At 43.8% G+C, this 23175-nt stretch overlaps 1 protein-coding gene across 2 annotated transcripts in view; it reads right to left on the bottom strand.

Moving 5' to 3' along the window:
• The window catches only part of ANKRD52 (ankyrin repeat domain 52), a 74603-nt gene that overhangs the window by 5915 nt on the left and 45513 nt on the right, over positions 1–23175 (bottom strand). For both annotated transcript variants that reach the window (XM_056562258.1, XM_056562259.1), the window contains exons 6-26: positions 20827–20914; positions 14977–15119; positions 13933–14145; positions 10962–11040; positions 10758–10872; positions 10488–10570; positions 9716–9833; positions 8616–8684; positions 7731–7871; positions 7555–7602; positions 6177–6257; positions 5914–6025; positions 5053–5124; positions 4490–4691; positions 4265–4352; positions 3023–3140; positions 2694–2913; positions 2430–2517; positions 2262–2345; positions 1196–1341; positions 1024–1106 (exon numbers count right to left, since the gene is read on the bottom strand). In XM_056562258.1, the coding sequence (XP_056418233.1) occupies positions 1024–1106; positions 1196–1341; positions 2262–2345; positions 2430–2517; positions 2694–2913; positions 3023–3140; positions 4265–4352; positions 4490–4691; positions 5053–5124; positions 5914–6025; positions 6177–6257; positions 7555–7602; positions 7731–7871; positions 8616–8684; positions 9716–9833; positions 10488–10570; positions 10758–10872; positions 10962–11040; positions 13933–14145; positions 14977–15119; positions 20827–20914 (2391 nt within the window). The remainder of the gene's footprint in view (positions 1–1023; positions 1107–1195; positions 1342–2261; positions 2346–2429; positions 2518–2693; positions 2914–3022; positions 3141–4264; positions 4353–4489; positions 4692–5052; positions 5125–5913; positions 6026–6176; positions 6258–7554; positions 7603–7730; positions 7872–8615; positions 8685–9715; positions 9834–10487; positions 10571–10757; positions 10873–10961; positions 11041–13932; positions 14146–14976; positions 15120–20826; positions 20915–23175) is intronic.

Raw genomic sequence — 23175 nt, 5'->3', positions numbered from 1 at the left:
CTCTGTGTCCCCCAATGGAGACGACCGAGGAAAGTAGATTTTTTTATGCTTACCATAAAATCTTTCTCAGAGGATCCATTGGGGGACACAGCACCCACCCATTTGTTTGTGGTTATGGTTCAGTTTTCGGTCCGAGAGCTTGTGTTCGGTTCTTTTTGTCTGGTTCCTTTGGACATCTGCTGGCTTTCTTTTTCTGTCAGTCCTCTCCTACTGCTTTGGACTTAACTGATTAGCTCAGAGTCAGTAGGCGGGGAAAAAAATATTTTTTTGTATGCCTAGTGTCAGCAAGATATACCCAGGGTTTGTGTGTCCCCCAATGGATCATCCAAGAAAGAGATTTTGGTGTAAGCATAAAAAAATAAAATGTACTTTTCTTGACCATGTTAACTTGAAACCAAACACACAATGCTATGGACAGTCCAGATCTGCAATACATGTCAATAGCTGGAAGAACTGACCAATCAGAATGGGAATTCACTGGTAAAACCCCTGTATCACTGAAGTGCATGCACCGACTGGTGTCTTGTAGCGCCTCATACTGTACAGGGTGGTACTACATGTTCTGCGCTATTTACCTGTGCCAGGGTTAGATGCTTCTTTGAACACTAAGTGGAGGTGGCTCTATTTTACTTTTTTGTGACACTGTGTACTGTACATGACCCTGAAGATGCTCCTGTCCTCTACATAGACAGTGATTTACAGCTTCTGGTAGCTCTTTCCTTTTATATGTAAGGACTTGCATCCTCTGTATTAGTATTTAGCTATTTTTCTTTAATCCTCAATTTTTCCTATTGTATATATTTTTTAGATTAATTTGGGGCTTCAGAACCAATTACCAGGTTTCCATAGAATTATGGTGTCAGCATACAATGGTTTCAACATACAATGGTCGTCTGAGAACCAATTAATATTGTAATATAATCAAATAAACAATAGAAGATAAAACTGCATTTGAAAAATAATTTGAATTTAATTATTAAACATTGCACATCTAGTGACCCTAAAAGTGAGGAATCCAGGTACCTTGCTGCAGGCTAGGTGAAGAGCAGTGTTCTTGTTTCCGTCCATCACAGTTAAATCTGCTTTCATGTGAAACAGCAGGAACTCTAAAACAGTAGGAGAAGTTATCAGAAAAGCAGATTTATATATCAGACAGTGAATCTTATAAAGTGACAATATACTTTATATACTTTACCAACTGCTGCAGTTCTCCCGCTTTCCGCTGCTATCATCAGTGGTGTCCGACCTGCCTGGTCAACGGCATCAACCTCCGCTTGGTGGTGCAGCAGTAGTTGTAAACCATTCATGTTGTCAGCAAAGGCTGCAGCATGAAGAGGAGTCCTAGACAAACAAATATGCAGCACAAATGAAATAATGTTTTTTGAATCACAGCCCCTGACTCTTCAACAGCAGATGGTGGAAGTAAATAAGGATCAAGTAGCAGGACTTACCCAATCCTTTTTCTCCCCCGGGAGATAAGCTGCCACCAGAGGTGTGTGGCAGCTGTTTAACTCCCTTCTTTACATTTAGAGCATATGAATGCTTAAAGCAGACCAGTCAGCAGGTTTTTGGTGTATAACCAAAGGCCGTGGCTGTAGGGTGCTTCTGACCCTGAATCCTTTGTTTTGAGTCAATGAGGGTGGGCTATCACTCCTCTGTGCTCTCCTGTTTGATAGGACAGGAGAGAGCACAGAGGAGTGCTATCAGACAGGAGAGAGCACAGAGGAGTGCTATCAGACAGAGGAGTACTAACCCACCCTCACTTACTGGACTTTGTCCATGCCTGTGCTTTAGCTTAGACAGACTTTATTTTGTAAGCCATCATTTCTATTAAAAAAAAGGAAATAACATTTGCTGATGAAGTATATAAAAAAAGGTTAAGGTTTTGCCAAGATTTACAACAAATGGCAGAGATTTATTAAAACCTGTCCAGAGGAAAAGTTGTTGCGCTGCCCATAGCAACCAATCAGATCGCCAATTTCATTTTGCAGAGGCCTTGTTACAAATGAAAGTAGCGATCTGATTGGTTGCTATGGGCCCCTCAGCAACTTTTCCTCTGGACAGGTTTTGATAAATCTCCCCCCTAAAAGTTTTTGTATCTGACAGTGCCCATTTAAGCTAATCCACTGTATCTTTATAAGCTAGTTACACTGGGTTCAAGAATTACTTTGTACTTCTACCTATCCCTGTTCTGAAAAAAAAAATGATTGCCATCATAAATTCTGTAACTTCACCTGTAAGACGTATTTGTTTATACGAACCTTCCTTTGGCATCTCTGCTATTCACAATCTTGGCACTCAATGCTGTTATAAGCATCTCAGCCGTACCGTCTTGGCTGTTAATTCTGCAAAATTAAGAATTTATTCCAACCAAACTGAAAGCTTTTTTTTTTAAATTGCAAAAAAAGGTGCATAAAAAATGTACTTACACTGCACAGTGCAAAGGGGTGAAAGGGTTTCCTTCGAGGTAAGCATATGGGTTGTGTTCAAGTAACAATTCCAAACAATCTTCGTGCCCTGAAAACAAAGCCAGAACTGTTACATGTAGTTTGTGCTTGTTTAAGAGAAAGGGGGTTTGGATCAACTTTCACATGCATTAGAAACCCTTCCCGATAACTGGCAAGTAAAAACATCATCAAATTATACTTATGTTGGGCAATTCTTTACAAATGTAAAAGTACCCTAGAACTCACCATTGTAAGCAGCCCAGTGCATGGGAGTGTATCCGTTGTAATCCACCACTGCATCCAGTGGGTCTGTAGAGAGTGCAGCCTGCAAGTACACATGCACCAGTGTTGCATGCCCACAAGCTGAAGCAAAGTGAATAGGTGTGCGTCCCTTGTAATCCCGACACAGCACAAAGGCATCATGGTCCAGCAGAGCTCCCACACAGTCTTCACAACCAGTTACTGACTGCAATATATACATGAAAGCATACTTAGAACTCAAAATAAAAATAAATCTTTCCAACCATCAGACATCAACGATATGTCACCCATGTAAGAGAAAAGGCTCTGCTCACCGCTCTGTGTAGTGTGGTTCTTCCTCTCTTATCTCCAGCATCTACAGTGGCTCCTTTCTCCAGCAGCAGGTGAACACAGTCAACATGTCCATTCATCACAGCAAGCATGAGAGGGGTTCTTGCGATAAAACCAAACATAATATAACTTCAATAAACAGTATATATTTGTTTAATAAAGTTAGATATCTTGCTTAGCTAATTAATTAAAAAAATTACATTTAGAATTCTGCAGATTCTGTCTTTGAATAAATCTAAATTTGTTGATTTGCACCTAACAGCAGAACAATGGAAGTTACAACGAAGGTGTGAACCCAACCATGTTCTATTATCTATCCAATAATGTTAAAAAATTAAAAGCACTTGAACACATTTGGCGGTCATGTTCCAAAATTCAACCCTTCTGGAAGGAAATTGAAGAAACGATTAACTTTGTTTGTAACTGCTCTCTCTCTCTCCATGGCCACAGTAGCACTGGCCCTCCCCACGGCCTCCTACAGGCTAACAGCTAATTCCCTGCCTACACATATGCTAGCAGCTGCAAAAACTCTAATACCTTTGCTGTGGAGACAGTCATCCCCACCATCTTCCAACCAATGGCTTGACAAAATCAGCCAGATATGTTGCATGGAGGAACTGACAAGCTGGCATTCCCACACTCATGACACCTTTGATCGCATCTGGAAGCCATGGCTCATGTATAAACATCAGGCCTTTCCCCACACTGCTACATCTTCTTGACAACCACTTGATCATTAGGTAACAGTAACGACACTCAAATCACATGTTACCCTCAATTTCCCCCCCCCCCCCCACACTTTCTTAATGCTTCCCTGGATTACTCACCCCATGGCCTGGCCGGGCCACTCTCTTGCTTGATAACTGTTCTTACCATGTTAATTCAGTTGGTTCAGCGGTTTTCATAGACGAACCAGGACCCTCTAAACCACACCCACATATCGATGTACTAAGCATATGTAATTGACCGGTCCTGAAATTGTCCACTGTTATTTCCTTGTTTATTTACTATAATACTTTATTCCGAAAATACTATAGATGGCCTATGACTACGATGATTATTTTGATCCACACTTACCAACAACGACATCACATGCATATGTATACCTTGTAATGAAATCCATCACTACCATTGGCCAATTTGTTCTCTGTTATTCTACTTTTTTCTATCAATAAAAAGATTTGTGAAAAAAAATTTTAAACACAAACTTCAGAAAAAGAACTTACTGCCCATGTGAATCTGTTACATCAGTAATGTCCGGTCTCTCACTGCTATCAATCAGCAGGTGAAGAACATCAGTGTTTCCAGAGGCAGCTGTGGATTGAAGAAAAAGTTATAGTTAAAAACGTAGGTCTGCTTGAATGCAAAGTATCTATACATAAAAAAAAAAAAAAAAAAACTAATGCCAATACAGCACAGTTGGTATTCAACCAATATATAAGATAACCTACCTGCTACATGTAATGGTGTCCATTTCTTCTTGCGGTCCTTTATGAGAGGAGAGGCCCCATGGCTCATCAGAACCTCCACACACTCTGTAAAACCCCTTTCCGTGGCGAGGTAAAGCGCAGTGCGGCCTTTGTGATCACGAACGTCCAGATTTACCAGCGTCTCCGCTAGAGTCTTCAGGGCATCGCAGTGACCATTGTAGGCCTGTCAATATTTAATATTTGCTTCAGTTTTGAATTGAGTAATGTCATTGCTTTAGTGCTGCTATCAGGAGGCAGGTGCACGATAAAATAAATATATGTTGTCAGGTCCCACATTTTGTAATAAGAATATAGATTTCACGCTCTTTCAAATAGTTAATATTTTGTATAAAAGGAATAAAATACACCAATTTTTTTGGCTTCCAACGGCTTTGTTTTTAAATAAATCTGTATATGATCTATTATGTACATTACCTATGTATGATAAGATTATCACCCTATCTGCATATTTACAACTGGCCAATTTAGGTTATACTTGTCATAACTATGCCTATGAAAAGCTAGATACTTGCAAAAATACTTACTGCTAAGTGCAAAGGGCTAACCGGTACAGTGCTTTCCACATCCTCCAGGCAGTTAAATGACATCTCTAGGAGCTGCGGATCATAAACAACTATATTAGCAAATTAGCAGATGTTAAATATGGGCAGTAACTGTGATACTCTACAGTCCTTTGCTGTATGAAAACATTATGTTTAGGTGTTTCCCCTACAGATGACTAAAACAGATTCCATCTATCCCTGTGCCCCTAGTCTGCTGCTCCGCCTCAACAATTTGTTCTTGGTAAGGACATTGAATAGACCGAACAAGTATGCAAATTGACATTTGAGTTAAAGGGGCACTCCACCCGCAGACATCTTACCCCCTATCCAAAGGCCACCCCAGCGATCTCCGTGCAGCACCCGGCATTCTAAACAGTATGTTTAGAACGCCAGATTTCCGTGGCCGGAGAAGTTATGCCACACCACGACCCCCACGATTAGACATCCTGAGGGAGATTCAAAACTTTTTCAGAGGAAAAGTTGCTGAGTTGCCCATAGCAACCAATCAGATTGCTTCTTTCATTTTTCAGAGGCCTTTTCAAAAATGAAAGAAGCTATCTGATTGGTTGCTATGGGCAACTCAGCAACTTTTCCTCTGGACAGGTTTTGATAAATCCCCCCCCCCTTTGGATTGAGGATAAGATATCTGTGGCCAGAGTACCCCATTAAACATGCTCTGCTGCTTCCGTCACTTCTACTTAGCCCATGCTCAGGGAATGCGTCACCTAGATTTTTTTTTTTTTTTTCAAGATTAGAGCCAGACACTGAGAAATGTTTTTCTTCTAATTTGTTTCTATTGACTGATAGAAATGTTTTGTACATTATGGTACAATTTTTACTTACTAGTTCCAAGTTCTGTCTGTTGCCAAATGCAGCTGCATAGTGAACAGCAGCATAACCCTGTTTATCTCGAAGGGAAGGGTCGGCATTGTTATCCAGCAGAAATTCTAAGGCACTGTGAAAAATAATAATGTTACTAAAAACTAAAAAAAAAAAAAGGAGAGCTGTGTAGTACAAAAACACAAAACATCTTGAAGAGAAATTCTCTGCGAGGTTTTCTTTGAAGCTTTTCCTAAACATAACATACAGGAGAAGCAAACACTTACAAGAAAGCCTCTTTTTCTAGCGAAGCTTTCTCATCCTCTTCCTCAGACTCCTGGCCTTTCCCAGTATTGGAGTCCATCGTTCTAGAGAGGCATTATGCAACATAAATCAGGTGAACTGTTATACCTTGGTTTATTAAACATTTTACTGTACATGTATACAGACACCCTTAACCTCATAAGTAAATTCCATTCTATGTATCAATATTAAAGGGGTTGGCCAGTGAAAGACAACTTATCCCCTAAGATAGGGGATAAGTATCTGGTGCAGGGGGTCTGACTACTGGGACCCCCCACAATCTCGTGAACTGGTCCTCGGCTCTCTAAGAAGAGAGTGTGCTGCAGTCAGTACATGCTTCATTTATTTCTATGGGAGAGCGGAGACACCCAGAGAGGCTGGATCTCAGAAGATCATGGGGTCCCAGCGGTTGGTTCCCCCTGCGACTCCTGTGGATAGAGGATAACTTATCTTTTACTGGACTACCCCTTTAAAACTGACAAAACATAAAGATCACTCCTATGCTTTGATAAAAATGCAAATTACATATGTTTAGCAAAGTATTTTGACATCATAGGTGTACAAACGACACGTGTTGATCCCGCTGATAGGAGCCAGTGATCCACTATTTCCAATAAAGAGGCCACTGAACAAGCCTGATCACGTATAAAAGGTGTACAGAATATCGTATAGTAGGCTTTTTACAATTGAAAACTATAGGCGATGTATCCCATTGCATGCCTATACTGTGGTATATATTACAGGATACTGTAGGATGTATATGTTGGGGCCTACAAAGTGTCTATGTATAGCTTCTTTCCTTTCTTATTAACAGTTCTTCCTAATCACATCTTATCCTCTCGTGTGTGCTGTCTAGACAACCATTTTAAATACGCTCTATTACAGCAAGATCAAAAAGAAGCTTGTCTGGCAGTTTTATGCATGACATGGTTGGAATGTATGGCCAGATAGAACGATTGCTGGTTTGGCCATTACATATAATAGGTGATGACTTAATGAGATTACATTGAGTAATGTTAAAAAAAATAAAAATAAAAAATAAAAAAGGTGAGTTAGGTGATTTCACTTTAATAGCCTAACAGGTTTCCAGCACTGCAGTCAGCTCTATGCTTTATTTACATCTGACAGATTCCCTTTAAGGGTAGTGACACACACAGCACATCCGCAGTTTATTTCACATTGCGGTTGTGCTGACGGCAGTCATAAGAGCGAGCCATGTGTGTCCGCCCGTAGCGGTTGATTTCCTGCTGCTCATCTGCTACGAGCAGACACTGTTTCTACAGCAGGACTTTACCGCTACAAGCGGTGGGACTGCCTCTACATGTGAATAGACCCTATAAATGGACAAGAGTAGTGTATTACCTTGACTGCTCTGTCTGGTTTGTAGACTTAAAGCCAGTTTGGGGAACCCTGTAAAACAATGAATTTTCAATTAATTGATAAAACTACATTGTGGAAAATAGTAAATGCAAGTTAGTGTGATTATTTTTGCAGGGTAGATCAGGGGACTGGTCATAACTTATTCAATATGCACTCACCTCCTATAGGTATCTGAAGCAGCAGCATAGTGTAAGGGAGTGCAGCCTTTGAAGTCTGCCACATTAACACTGGCTCCAGCAGTGACCAGAGTCACTGTGCACTGGTAGCTGCCATTGGCAGCAGCATAATGCAGCGGTGTCCTACAAGGTTTAAAAAAAATATATATAAATTATTATTATTTCATTCAAAGCTCAATTAGATCATGCTCACATTTGATCATTTAATTACTGTTTAGCTATATGCGTTCAGCCCTGTAAGCCCCATGCAAACTCAATAGGATTTGAAAGACAAACTTTGATAGTGTTGATCTCTGAGTGTAACTACAGGATTCTATTACTCCCCAAATCCGTCCGACTGACAGGGTGTTAAAGAGTTACATAGTTAGTATGGTTGAAAAAAGACATATGTCCATCAAGTCCAACCAGGGAATTGAAGGGAAGGGTGTAAGGGGAAGGGATGTAGTTTTATAATTCTGCATAAGCATTAATGTTATTTTGACATTTCTATTCAACATGTCAAAAGTTGTTCATTGCACAGAGTTATTTTCTGGGGAAGCCTTGCGCTCTGCTTCCCGACCAATTGAGAGGTCCGTCCATTTCATTTCTCTACATAGAAGTCAATGCAGAGAAATGCATGGATCTCTTTCAGCCAGTGCAAAGTGCAAAGCGGCTGAAGTGCAAAGCGGCTTGCCTTCCTGGCAGACATGTCAAAAGTTGTTTTTTTAAATGGCTGTAGTGCTTTAAGGTTTACAGGCAGCTACTTCTACCTTTCAAATATTTTTGCTACATAATTGGCTGAAAACACCAGGGCTCTCTTTAAACTATAAAGGAATGCCTGTGTGTGTACGTTTGAACTGTTGCATTACATGACAGATTTACACTTACCTTCCAAATTTATCTCGTCTCATCAGATCAGCACCACTGCTAGCCAGCAAATTAAGACATTCAACATTTCTGTAATACAGTTTAAGAATTTTAAGAAACACAATCACATAAATGTATTTACACATAGGGGTTTGACATGTTTTTCATATCTGATTTTAATGTCTCCCCCACCCCAAAAAAAAAACAAAAAAAAAAAACAAAAAAAAAAAAACTGTTCAGCCAGATGTTTATTTAAAGTTTACACAGGAGCCCAGATTTACTAAAACGGTCACTCTTAGACTGTCGTCTAAGTTACGTTTGTATCGCCTTTAAATGAATAAGATTTAAGTGTATTGGGCTGTTTGGTAAATCTATTAGCTGGCTTAATTCAAACCAGAACCATGTGGCAAGACCTCCCAAGACAATTCTATGGACATATCATGTAAGATCTTAAAAATCATAGACACAAATGGAGACAGTTGCATAGTCTATAGTACAGTGACCCCTCGACCTACGATGGCCGCGACATACAATAATTTGAATGCAGCATCAACATACGATGCTTTTGTATGTCGGGGCCATCGCATAAACGGCTGTTCAGCAGCGCAGACTGCTTCAGCTGCCACCGGATAGCCGTTTACGGTGCCCCGTGTGGTCCGCTGACGATCACTTATCTGTCCTCGGGGCTCCGGCGCTCTCCATCGACGTCATCACGTCGCTACGCACGCCATCACGTCATCAAATAGGAGCGGCGTGCGTAGCGATGTGATGGCGGCGACGGAGAGCGCGGATACCGGGGAAGCAGAGGCCTTGCCGGAGCGTCGGGGACGCGGCGACAGCGATGGACGGCGACATCCCGGGCAGCGGTGACGAGCGGTGACTGCCCGGAGCGGCAGGGACATGCGAGTACAACTTTCTCTAACAGTGGTCTACAACCTGCCAACAGCTGTCCGGGCATGCTGGGTGTTGTAGTTTTGCAACATCTGGAGGTCCGCAGGTTGTAGACCACTGTCCTATACTTTACATTGCACGGATCCTTCAACATGCGATGGTTTAAACAAACGATGCTCCGTTTGGAACAGATTACCATCGTATGTTGAGGGACCACTGTATTAACTTACCCTCCTGAAGCAGCAGCGTGGAGGCAGGTCCTCCCGAGGTTGTCAGGTGTGTTGATATCAAAGCCGGCAGACAGCACATGTTCGTTGCTCAATGAGGCCACTATGCTGTACAACTGACCTACATTGGGGGATGTAATTCATATGGTTTAAAAAAAAAAAAAATTCTACATAATCTTATCTAATAAACACCTACATAAGAGACTATACCTCAAAGAGGTAAGTAATGTGCATGATAGAAGCACCACCAAAAATACAGAAAAAATTATGCACAAATGAACAGCAAATAGAAAGAAAGTTAAAATCTTTATTAAAGTATATCATCGATTAAAAAACAATAGTACATATACATAATAAAAACAAGGCACCGAAAAAGACTACAGATGGGTAGGTGGGGATTGGAACTAAGTATAGAGAGGTAATAAATATAAGTATGAGGTCAGATGGCAATAAGAATAGATATCAAAAGTAAAGTCGCACCAAAATACTGCTGAACGCAAGCACGAGGGCAAGGAGGAAATAAACAAAGGGACCAGACCCAAGGACCAGAGGGGACAAGTATGCCAGACATTACCTTCCAACCCCATGGTGCCTTGTTTTTATTATGTATATGTACTATTGTTTTTTAATCGATGATATACTCTAATAAAGATTTTGTTAACTTTCTTTCTATTTGCTGTTCATTTGTGCATAATTTTTTCTGTATTTTTGATAATCCTATCTAATCTATTTTTTTGTAATACTTGTCATTTTTATTCATAAGTCAGTCACTTACCTGAGGAAAGTAGCTTTCGGCAACAGTCTGAGAACCCGAACAGAACAGCTAAGTGCAGGGGAAACATGCCATGAACACCACGTCTGTAAAAAATTTAAGGATTAATGCTTGCAGTGATGCCACTTAACAGTAATGTGCATTTAGTGTACAAACCTATAAGTATATACAATAAGCATTAAGGTATATATTAATTGTGCTATAGTCGTTATGGCACTAGTATATTTAAAGAGGATTTTCCTATTTGTTAATCTGATGCATTTCTAATCTCACCTTGCAGTATCAGCACCATTTGTCATCAATGTACTTATTAGCAGCTCATGCCCATATCTAGCAGCAACATGCAGAGGAGTATTGCCATATTTATCAGCACAGTCAATTTCACCACCTGTGGAGGAGATGGAATGCTATAACTTCGGCAAGGAGAGACTTCTAGGATCAGAGAATTATGTAATATGTAAAGAAACAGGGACATACCATTTTGAATTAAGATTTGGGAGCGAGTAAATCTTCCATGTATGGCAGCCATATGTAACGGGCTCTTCCCTTCTTTACTCTGCACAAAAAGTTAGGTAAAAAATAAATTATCCACTTTTTTAAATACATTTTTAGTTTAAAATCCATTTTTTGTTTTATTGAAAAATAAAAAAAACTTTGACACTACAGTTTATAAGTAAGGACAGATGTGTACGGAATACAATGCCAATATTGGAATACATACACCAGTAATAGAAGGTACATCTGGCTATCCCGGTGCCAAATCGTACATCTGGTCAATAAACATTTTCCATCGCCACCTTGAGAGTCACCAGTCTGATGCACAGGGCAATACATAAGTCACCACAAGCTAGCCGCGTGTAGTACGAATAATTTCCAGCACAAAATAAACAATATTAATGGGCAGGCAGGGGAGGTCCGCCAGAGGTGCAATATGTATTGCGTCATGGGGGAGGAGCACCAAGATCCCCACACCTTATCAAATTTAGCAGGGCACTTCCTATGTTTATGAAGGGTATGATAGCATTTATTAATTTCTTCCACCTAGTAGGAGGTCTCAGGTCCATCCATCTAAGAGCAATCGCCTTCCTGCCAAGTAACAGCGCCTCCCGAAGTAGGGTGCGAGTGTGGTGAGGTGAAACATTCTCATCCAGGATCCCAAAGAGACAAGTCAGGGTTTCCACTGGGGGAGGAGGAATAACTATGGTAGACAGTAATTGCAGTACAAAAGTCCAAAAAGATGCAATATACGGGCATGTCCAAATGAGATGCCAGAAATCAGCCTTAGGTGCATAGCAACGATGACAAGGGTCTCAATTCTATGAAGTCAAAGGGGGGGGGGGGGTAATATATCTATAGTGGATGATGTACAATTGGACCAATTTATTATTGGCAGCTGGGGATACTAGCATGTAAGAAGACTATTGCTCCTCCCACTCCCCTTTAGAAATCATGGGCATACAAGACAGCAAATATTGCTCAGCAGGTAAAGTTGTCCTGGAAATCTTAGCCTGGATGAGGTGAGTATATAAGATGGACATGAGACATCTAGGATCTCTATCAGTGGGTATGCAGATATAGGTTGGCCACCTCCAGGATTAAGCACATGGTGCAGCTGCAGGTGCATGAAAAAGGCCTCCAGATGTATGTTTAAATAAGATTGCATTTGAGCAAAGGACTTCAGGACATTATTAGTATATACAGGTTCTAAGGCACATACCCCAGCTGTGGTCCAAAAAGGAGTATCTTGCGAGCCCTTCAGGTGTGGGAAATGTGGGTTATGCCACAGAGGGAGATCAGATGGGACATCAGTGTATTCACGTAGCTGCCTAGCTACCCTTCATACCTGCATGGCTAATTTATGTAGGGGAGAAGGCCCCAACGAACCTCAGGGGCTCCCTCCAACACAGGCCTAAGAGACTCCAGATCAAGGAACCTCGCTAAGGACTGCACGGTCCCGGCAGGGGCTCCCGCCGCACCCAATCACAAAATATACCACAAGTGACCCGCTAGGTAGTATAGATAAATGTCAGGGATGGCAGCCCCTGCTGAGAGTTTGGGGTGATGGAGGGTGGATAATCTCCCCATGGGCCTGTTGGGTCCCCGAATAAATTGAGAGAGAAGGGAATGTAATGTGGTGAAGAAGGTCTTAGGGACAGACACTGAGGAATGTTCTAGTATGTACAGGCACTTGGGCAGAATAACTAGTTTGATTAAGTTAATGTGGCCAGCAATGGCCAACGGGAAAGAGCTCGAAACCTTGAACTTCTTAACATATGGGATGCGTTTAAGGACATTTATTTCCAAGTCATGTAATGAAGTGTGATTAATAAATATTCCCAGGTACTTGAATGTAGAGATGACAGGGAGACCACACATAACCTGAGGCCATACCTTATCTAGAAGGGGCATAATAGCCGATATATTCCAATTGATGTACCAAAAAGTAACCAAACCGGTCCATCAACTGGATAGCATACAGCAAGGCAACCTCTGGGTTCGATAAAGAACACAGTGTCGTCTGCATATAGGCCTATACTCTCCTTTCTACCTCCAATACACATACCAGAGTATGTCCCATCCTGCCTAATTCTGAGCGCCAAGGGCTCCACTGTCACTGCAGTCAAAAGTGGGGAATGGGGGCACCCCTGTAGAGTACTACGTCCCAGGGCAAATAGAAAAGGGCAGATACCATTCACCAAGACTTGCGCCTCTGAATCATGGTAATGCATTGAGATACATTTGCAGAAATTTGGACCGAACCAACGGAGCACCTCTAGTAAGTACGACCACTCAACTGAGTCAAAGGCCTTGGCAGCATCCAGCACCCTCAGTGCCAATTGCCCCCCAGCTTTGTTTCCATCTGCACCACTACCTGGACCCTCCTGATATTATCTGACATGGATTTTCCAAGCATAAAGCCTGTCTGATCAGGGTGAATGATAAAAAGTATTACTTGGTTCAGGTGTAAAGCCAGGACTTTAGTCAAAATCTTATGGTCTAGATTTAACGAGGATATGGGTTGGTATGTACAACAGTCCAGTGGGTCCTTGTCCGGTTTTAAGGTGACTACTATGGTATCATCATATAGAAAAAGGGGAAGAACTCCGCCTCTAAACGCCACCCCTTACATCTTTATATACATTGTATGGAATTACGGATCAGATATTTGCCATGCACCATGGAGGGCAATGGCAATAAAAAGGGAATGCGAGTCACAGGATCGCAAGAAGAACAGCGTGTAAAAGCAATATAAATCTAACAACAGAACAATAGTGGCATGATGATACATTTTCACACAGGCTTCATAGCTCCCTACAACATTATATAAAAACCCTTAGATGACAGCCCACTGACCAGATGGAAACCTAAGACACTGCCATTTTTAAATGACTCACCCATAATAAGATTTAGCACCTATCCAGCCTGCTCAAAAAAAACAAACACATACCTGGTAATTGACATCAGCTCCGTTGTTGACTAGCAGCTCCAGGCACAATGCCCCATTTGTGGAAACAGCAGCAAAGTGCAAAGGGGTGAAGCCTTTCTCATTGGGCTGGTTGACATTGGAGCCATAGTTGACAAGTTCATTAGCCACAGCATCCTGACCCATGTAACAGGCTATGTGAAGGGCAGTGTTTCCAAAGCAATTGGGTTCATCAATCTAAAAATCAAGAAAGAGCAGATTAGTAAAAGCCATTTAAGTAGCAATTTGTGTTAAAGGGTTATTCTCACCTTAGGTTGTAAAGAGCACAGAAGATTTAAGTGACTTAAAAGGGAATGTGCCACCTAGATAATTTTTTTTGATTAAGGACAAATAATGAAACATGTTCTTTTTTTCTAATAGATTTTATTTTATGAATTTTTTTTTTATATGTTTGTGTATTATTATGGGGGCTGCCATCTTGCCCGATCAGAGTTGAGCTGTGCAACAGCATTTAGTGACATGCCTTACAGCAGGACTCAAACAGGCTAAAATGGACAGGACCCGTCCCATTTAGAGGTAATTCAACAGGGAGGAAGTAGTCTGTTCTCGGAGCAAACGTTATTGTGTGTATCTTACACCTTTCACTGTACTCCTCGTCTGTTTTGTTAAGAATGGCATAACTGGAAAATGATCTGTAAACAGCAGGAAGTCTCAACTTCATTTTAACCCTAGTGGCCAGAATAGAAACTTCAAGGTTTTAGGATCATTATAAAATATACATATAAGAAAAATGGAATAAAATCATATAAACCTGATTAAAACAGATAATTTTCTCATGACACATATTGGCCACAGAATTTTCCTGTTTTCCCACAGGATACACCTGCAAAAACGGGATTGGCGCAAAAAAATAAAAATAAAAACACATCCGAAAACCAAGGAAATTCTTGGTAAAGCAAGTGAGCTTTAGCCAAATGGTAATTGGCATTCTACAATTGTGTGTGAACCAAGAATGGGGAAGGGAACAAAAATAAAAATAAAAAAAAATAAAAACTCATTGCTTCTTACCTCCACACCAAGTTTTAACAAATACTTCATAATGTCTATCCTTCCACTGGAAGCAGCTGCATGAAGAGGTGTATAACCGTTCTTATCCTTTGACATTGCATCAGCTCCCCGAGATATAAGCAGCTTGGTAATCTCCAGGTGTCCTAAAAAAAAATAAAGACCTTCACTTTAAAAAGGTACAAATTCAAAGTGTCATCTGTATATGATGGTAAACCTGCAGGATTACCGCAATGCAACCAAGATGTCAAAATTGCCAGTGCCACAAATAATCGAATAAAGCCGCTATTCAGCATTTTAAAGATATAAAATAAGAACTGAAAAGTCTTGAAATCCCTTAATCTGTGAATAAAAAAAACAAAAACAAAAAAACAACATTATGTTTTACAGGTATAAGTATTCCTATCTACATAAATTTAACATTCTATACTGATTAATTTCATAATTCATCTCTAGAGCGTGCGCCACTCCTTGAAGGAAGGTCCGGACATGAGAATTAGAAGCCATAGGATGCTGAAAAAAAATAGAAAGGGCCGAAACTTGACCCTTAAGGGAGCTGAGAGACAACCCCTGTTCCAATCCCGACTGCAAGAAGTAGAGAAGACGGGGAACGGAAAAAGTAACAGGAGACCAGACCTGAGCTTCACACCAACGAAAATAAGACCGCCAGGTACGGTGGTAAATTTTCACCGAGGAGGGCTTACGTGCCCTGAGCATGGTGCGAATGACTTGGGAAGAGAAACCGCAGGCTCTCAAAACCGCGGTCTCAACCGCCATGCCGTCAAATGCAGCGACTGTAAATTGGGGTGGCAAAGAGGACCCCTAGACAGCAGGTCCGGACGAAGTAGAAGGCGCAACGGAGCCTGACTACGTCGGGGCCAATCTGGAGCTACCAGTATGGCGGGAACGCCCTCCGCTTTGAGCTTCCTCAGAACCCTGGGAACAGATCGGGTAGGGCAAACCCAGCCCAAGGAATCACTAGGGCATCCAAGGCTAGAGCCAGTGGGTCCAGGGACTTTGACACAAATAGAAGAATCTTCCGATTGTGCCAAGACGCGAAGAGGTCCACGTCTGGAATGCCCCAGAGGTCGCAGATCTGCGCGAAGACCCCCGGATGTAGAGACCACTCGCCGGGGTCAGCTGAGGACCGGCTAAGGAAGTCCGCTTCCCAGTTGAGAACACCCGGAATGTGAATCGCTGAAATGGCCGGAAACTTGTTTTCCGCCCAGAGGAGAATCTTTGTCACCTCCGCCATGGCTGCCAACCTGCGAGTGCCGATTGATGTAAGCTACGGCCGTGGCATTGTCCAACTGGACGCGGACAGGGCGGGTTTGAAGTAGGGACTCCCAATGAAGACAAAGAAGAATCGCCCTCAGTTCCAAGATGTTTATCGAAGGAGGGCTTCCCGGGGAGACTTGAACCGTCCAGTCCCTGAACACACTGCCCCAGCCCGACAGACTGGCATCTGTTGTAACCACCTGCCAGTGGAGGGGAAGAAATGATCGCCCGAAGAAGAAGGGGGGAGCGGAGCCACCAGAGCAGAGACTGACGGATCCGACGAGGGAGAGCAATCTTGCGATCGAGAGACAGAGGAGATCTGTCCCATCAAGAGAGAATCGCCAGATGAAGGGGGCGGTAATGAAACTGGGCAAAAGGTACGGCCTCCATGGCCGCTTCCATCCGACCCAAGACTTCCATGCAAATGCGGATGGAAACTGGGACCTGGGCCCGAAGGGAGTGGACTCCTGACAGGAGAGTCAGACGTTTGTCCAGCGGAAGGCCAATCCGGGCAGAGGCCGTGTTGAATTGAAGTCCCAAGAAGATCAGAGACTGGGTGGGAGTGAGGACAGACTTGTCCCAGTTGACCATACACCCAAAGCGATCCAAGGTCTGGAGAGTGAGAGTGGACACTGGTGGGAGCCTTGATGAGAAGGTCGTCCAGGTAAGGGATCACCGAGACTCCTCTCGACCGCAACAGGGCTATCACTGGCGCAAGGATCTTGGTAAAGACCCGAGGAGCAGTGGCCAGACCAAAGAGGAGGGCCCCAAATTGAAAATGCCCCTCCGGAACCGCAAAGCGGAGGTACCGCTGATGGCCGGGAAATATTGGAACATTGAGGTAGGCATCCTTGATGTCCACCGAAGAAAGAAACTCCCCTTGTTCCATGGATGCCACTACTGAACAGAGAGATTCCATTCGGAAGTGGCGGATGAGAAGATGACGGTTGAGACGCTTGAGGTACAAGATTGGCCGCACAGAATCGCCCTTCTTGGGGACCACAAAAAGATTGGAATAGAAACCCCGAAAACGTTCCCCTGGAGGAACGGGGACAATGATTCCTTGGAGAAGTAGGGACTGGAGGGCCTCCCGAAACTGCTTCGCAAGAGAAGAAGACCGGGGGGCCCGGGACTGAAAAAAAAAAATAAATAAATAAAATCGATCCCTCGAAAGGGAGGCAAATTCGATGCGGTATCCGTTGGACACCACGTCCCTGACCCAGGAGTCCTGAATGTGTGTGGTCCAGATGTCTCAGAAAAATCTGCGGGTGGGGGCTTCACTTCATGCAGAAGTGGGTTTGCGGTTGCCCGATTTGGCCGCAAAACGGCCGGAACGGTTGGTGTCCAACTTCCAAGAAGGGCGCGCCCCCGGAACGAGGGAGCCTTCCTGTCCCGCGAAGGCGCCTGACCAGACCCTTTATTAGGGCCAAAAGTCTGAAAGGACAGGAAGGAAGAGGACTTCCTCTGGGAAGTAGAGCAAGCCTTATTTTGAGGCAACAAGGAACTCTTACCCCCCGTCGCCTCAGAGATAATCTCGTCAAGGTGCTTGCCAAAAAGACGGATACCAGTAAAAGGAAGCTCGGTGAGAGAGACCTTTTGGAGGCGGCATCCGCATCCCACGCCTTAAGCCACATGGAATAGCGGAGGGCCACTAGGTGACCAACAGCAAAGGCAGCACAACGGGCTGACTGCATAGAAGCTGTACACAGAAAGTCCCCAGCTTTAGAGCATTGGAGAACCAAAGCAGACAGGTCTTCTGGGGAGGATCCCGCCAGGATACCCTGACGGAGTTATGAGCACCACACCGATAGGGCCTTGGACACCCATACAGAGGCGAAGGTGGGAAGCAGAGAAGAGCCTGCTGCTTCTGAGGCAAACTTCGCTAAGGACTCCACCTTCTTGTCCGTCGGATCCTTGAAGGCAGCCGCGTCTGCAAGCGGAAGTGTCATAGCCTTAGAGAGGCGGGAAACTGGTGGATCCACCGAGGGAGAGGAAACCACCTTTGAGACAACGTCCTTGGCGAATGGATAACGCGCTTGAACCTTCTTCTTTCCCGGGAACCTCTTGTCCAGATGTCTCCATGCAGATTCCAGAAGGGTGTCAAATTCAGCGTGAGAGCTGAACATTTGAGGTGCTGGTTTAGCACGATGAAAGGATACTTCAGGAGTCGCGTCTGAAGATCCTGGGTCCTCTAAGTGAAAGGTGTCTCTTATGGCCGCAACCAATGAGTTCACCGTTTCAACTGTATCCGAGCAGTCCTCTGAGTCAGATGCTGATTTGTAAGCCTTATCCGCCAGTTCACCAGGAGAATGTGAACGAGTGGAGGCAGCCCTGGAGGGGGGCGACCCTGATCGGGTACGCGGCTCTGTCAAGGCAGAGCGGCGACTCTGGGAACATCCTCTGGAGGAGCGAAGTTTGTGACCAGATGACACGGGGGGGGGGCGGGGAGCACCCACGTCTACTTGAAGACTCAATGGAAGAGTCAGAAGAAATACCCCTAGTACGCTTGTGAGAGCGTGAAGCATGTGGATAAGAGGAGCGGGACCCTTTAGAGGGCCGGCGTAGGGCCGACCTCTTCAAGGCAGACACCACGTCACGGGAGGCCTCAGCCACCGAGGAGACTTGAGTCAAGTCAGCCATATACTGGGATAGGGAAGAAACCCAGGCTGGAGGGGCGGCCAAATCCACCGGGACTGAAAGAGCAACCGGGGGTGCCAGGGGGTCTGGGGGAGCAGGCAGAGCAAGTGGGTTCAGCAGAACCAGGCATTTTAGAATTACAGCTCTTACAGACAAAATAGGAAACTAACGCTCCAGCTGTCTGTTTAGAAGGAGGAACGGTTCTGGGTACGGACATAATGAAAAAAGAACTCTCACCCGAGTCTGTGTCCCCAGGGCAGCTGCTGCGAGGAGAACTCCACTCTAGTGTAAATAGAGAGGGAGAGAAAAAAAAAAGAAAAAAGCCAATAGCCAGAGAGGGGCGTGCCAGGAGCAGGGGCACTGCTGATTGGCCCCTGCCACCTACAATCGCGTGCACAGCGCTGATTGGAAGACAATTTGCGCCTTCAGTAAGCTCCGGCGGCCCTGTGGGTGGAGCTAAAGCGCCCCGGCTGCCGAAGTGCCGAGAAGAAATACAGTAATGGTGCCCGCTCCTTGCCCTGAGCGCACATGTCTTTCGTATATATGCGCTCGCGGAGAAGTGAGCGGGCGAGACTCCCATACGCCGGCAGCAGTCTGCTGCCCAAAGTGAAAGTCGGCGCTTCGTGCGCTCGCACAGTATAAACGCCGCGGCTGTCAGCCGCACAAGGAAAAGCACACACATACACACATAAGCTTAAGTGCATGTGAATAACTGTGCCCCTTCATCCAAAAATGCCACTGCTCGCCCCAGAAATAAAGATAAAGCCCCTTTGTCCAGGCCAGCCTCATTAGACCCTGAAAGGTGGGCCAAAAACTATGGGTCTCCAGAGGTTGCAAGTCTGCACCTAAGGGAGAAAGGGAATATATACTCACCTCAGTCAGAAGAACTTCCCTAATGGTGTGAGGTGTTCAGTCAGCTTTCTGTCCCCTGCATCACGCCGAGCTACCATGTGCGAGCGAGGCGAGCAGGGAATAGGGGGACCCGGACCCATGAGGTACAACCCCAGGCACTGACTGTTGGCGAGAGGGGGTTAACAGCACTTATAGGCAATGTCTGTGCCCCCTCAATCGCAATGGGGAAATAGTGAGCCACAGTTCCTGAGTCACCACCTGAAAACATGAAAGAAAAAGGAATAAAAAAACTAACATCCCTAACTAGGAAAATAATAAAACATAAGCCCTGGTCTGGAGAATTCCAGACCATCTCCACCTCCTTCAGACACTAAGCTAAAACTGATTAGCTCAGGGCCTAAAGGCTGGTATATCCTGCTGGGAGGAGCAGACTTTTTGTTGCCATAGTGTCAAACCTCCTAGTGACAGCAGCATACACCCATGGTCTGTGTCCCCCAATGGAGCCAATAGAGAAACAATAGTTATTGTTATCTGTTAAACAAACATATACACACATATATATATATATATATATATATATATATATATATATATATATATACATATATATATATATACATATATATATATATATATGTGTATATTTCTGTGGTGTGTATGTATAATATATATGTGTGTGTGTGTGTGTGTGTGTGTATATATATTTGTGTGTATGCATGTGTGTGTGTGTATATATGTGTGCATGCATGTGTGTGTGTGTGTGTATATATGTGTGTATATATGTGTGCATATATATATATATATATATATATATATATATATATATATGTGTGTGCGTGTGTGTGTGTATATATATATATGTGTGCGTGTGTGTGTGTGTGTTTATGTGTGCATGCATATATGTGTGCATATGTGTATGTATATATGTGTGTGTGTGTGTGTGTGTGTGTGTGTGTGTGTGTGTGTGTGTGTGTGTGTGTTGAAATACCCCTGTAGTTGTCATCCAAAAACAAAATATATATAAGTAAATAAATAGATATGCAAAATTGGAGTAAATATTTAAAGTATAAAATTTGTCATACATACCAAGGTAAGATGCATACATAATAGGGTGCCGCTCCTTCTTATCACAGATACTGTGGTGTGCCCTTCTGTTTAAAAGCATTACAACAATCTGCAAAAATACATAGAAATGGATTGTTACAAAACCCTACATAAATTTTAGCATTAAAGGGGGTTTTATCATTCATATATAGGATATGTGATAAACGTGGATAGATCTTGAGAACGGTGGGCCCTGAGTACTACTAGTCTTTGGGATAAAGATTGCGTCAGTTCTATAGCAGTGAATAGAACAGCGGCCACACGAGAACTACTGGTTCAAAGTCACCAATTATCAATGCCCTAAATGACATTCATAAAACACTTGTTAGCAAGGGAAAAAGTTGGTTCTTTCAATGTAAAAGAACGATGAAAAAAAACCTATTTATATAATATATATATATATATATATATATATATATATTTATTATATACATACACACACACACACACACACACACTTTTGCAAACCGTATCTAAATATCTTAAAGGTTTTTGGGTTTTATTTTTGGCAAATGTGACTCATTTTCTATCCTGTGTGTAGGTCACCAATGGCTTATTGGAAAGGTGCCAAACCCAGCACCCACACCAATCAGCTATCCAACATACACTGTTCAAAAAAATAAAGGGAACACTTAAAGGGGTTCTCCGGTGCTCTTTTCCCCTATGCAAAGTATAGGGGATAAGATGCCTGATCCCGGGAGTCCTGCCGCTGGGGACCCCCATCATCTTGCACACGGCACCCCGTTTGTAATCAGTCACCGGAGCGTGTTCGCTCCGGGTCTGATTACCGGCGACCACAGGGTCGGCGGCGTGTGACGTCACACCTCCACCCCCGTGTGACGTCATGCTCCGCCCCTCAATGCAAGCCTATGGGAGGGGGCGTGACAGCTATCACGCCCCCTCCCGTAGGCTTGTATTGAGGGGAAATCACACAACTGAAATCCCACTGTCCACTCAGGAAGCAACACTGATTGACAATCAATTTCACATGTTGTTGTACAAATGGAACAGACAACAGGTGGAAATGATAGGCAATTAGCAAGACACCCCCAATGAAGGAGTGGTTCTGCAGGTAGTGATCACAGACCACTTCACAGTTTCTATGCTTCCTGGCTGATGTTTTGGTCACTTTTGAATGCTGGCAGTGCTTTCTCTCTACAGAGTCTACAACCCACACAAGTGGCTCAGGTAGTGCAGCTCATCCAGGATGGCAAATCAATGCAGGAAGAACACTGCCAGAGCCCTGCAAAATGACCTCCAGCAGGCCACAAATGTGCATGTATCCACTCAAACTATCAGAAACAGACTCCATGAGGGTGGTATGAGGGCCCGACGTCCACAGGTGGGGGTTGTGCTTGAAGCCCAACACCATGCAGGACGTTTGGCATTTGCCAGAGAACAACAAAATTCGCCACTGGTGGCAAATTTGCCACTGGTGCCCTGCGCTCTTCACAGATGAAAGCAGGTTCACACTGAGCACATGTGACAGAGTCTGGAGACACCGTGGAGAACGTTCTGCTACCTGCAACATCCTCAAGCATGACCGGTCTGGCGGTGGGTCAGTAATTGTATGGGGTGGCATTTCTTTGGGGGGCCACACAGCCCTCCATGTGCTTTCCAGAGGTAGCCTGACTGCCATTAGGTACCGAGATGAGATCCTCAGACCCCTTGTGAGACCATATGCTGGTGCGGTTGGCCCTGGGTTCCTCCTAATGCAAGACAATGCTGCTAGAACTCATGTGGCTGGAGTGTGTCAGCAGTTCCTGCAAGAGGAAGGCATTGATTCTATGGACTGGCCCGCCCGTTCCCCAGACCTGAATCCGACTGAGCACATGTGGGACATCATGTCTCGCTCCATCCACCAACGCCACATTGCACCAGACTGTCCAGGAGTTGGCGGATGCTTTAGTGCAGGTCTGGGGGGGGGGGGACATCCCTCAGGAGACCATCCGCCACCTCATCAGGAGCATGCCCAGGCATTGTAGGGAGGTCATACGGGCACGTGGAGGCCACACACACACTACTGAGCCTCATTGTGACTTGTTTTAAGGATCAAAGTTGGATCAGCCTGTAGTGTGGTTTTCCACTTTGATTTTGAGTGTGACTCCATATCCAGACCTCCATGGGTTGATAAATTTGATTTCCATTGATAATGTTTGTGTGATTTTGTTGTCAGCACATTCAACTATGTAAAGATAAAAAAAAAATTATACAATGATTTCATTCATTCAGAACTAGGATGTGTTATCTTAGTGTTCCCTTTATTTTTTTTGAGCAGTGTAGTTATGGCAACTGGACATACAGTGTATGGAGCCAGGAGCCTGTGCTCCT

Source organism: Hyla sarda, chromosome 2 (genome assembly GCF_029499605.1).
Source record: "Hyla sarda isolate aHylSar1 chromosome 2, aHylSar1.hap1, whole genome shotgun sequence".
Taxonomy (NCBI): domain Eukaryota; kingdom Metazoa; phylum Chordata; class Amphibia; order Anura; family Hylidae; genus Hyla; species Hyla sarda.
Note: the sequence above shows the minus strand (reverse complement) of the source record. Positions and strands in the feature narration are given on the sequence as shown.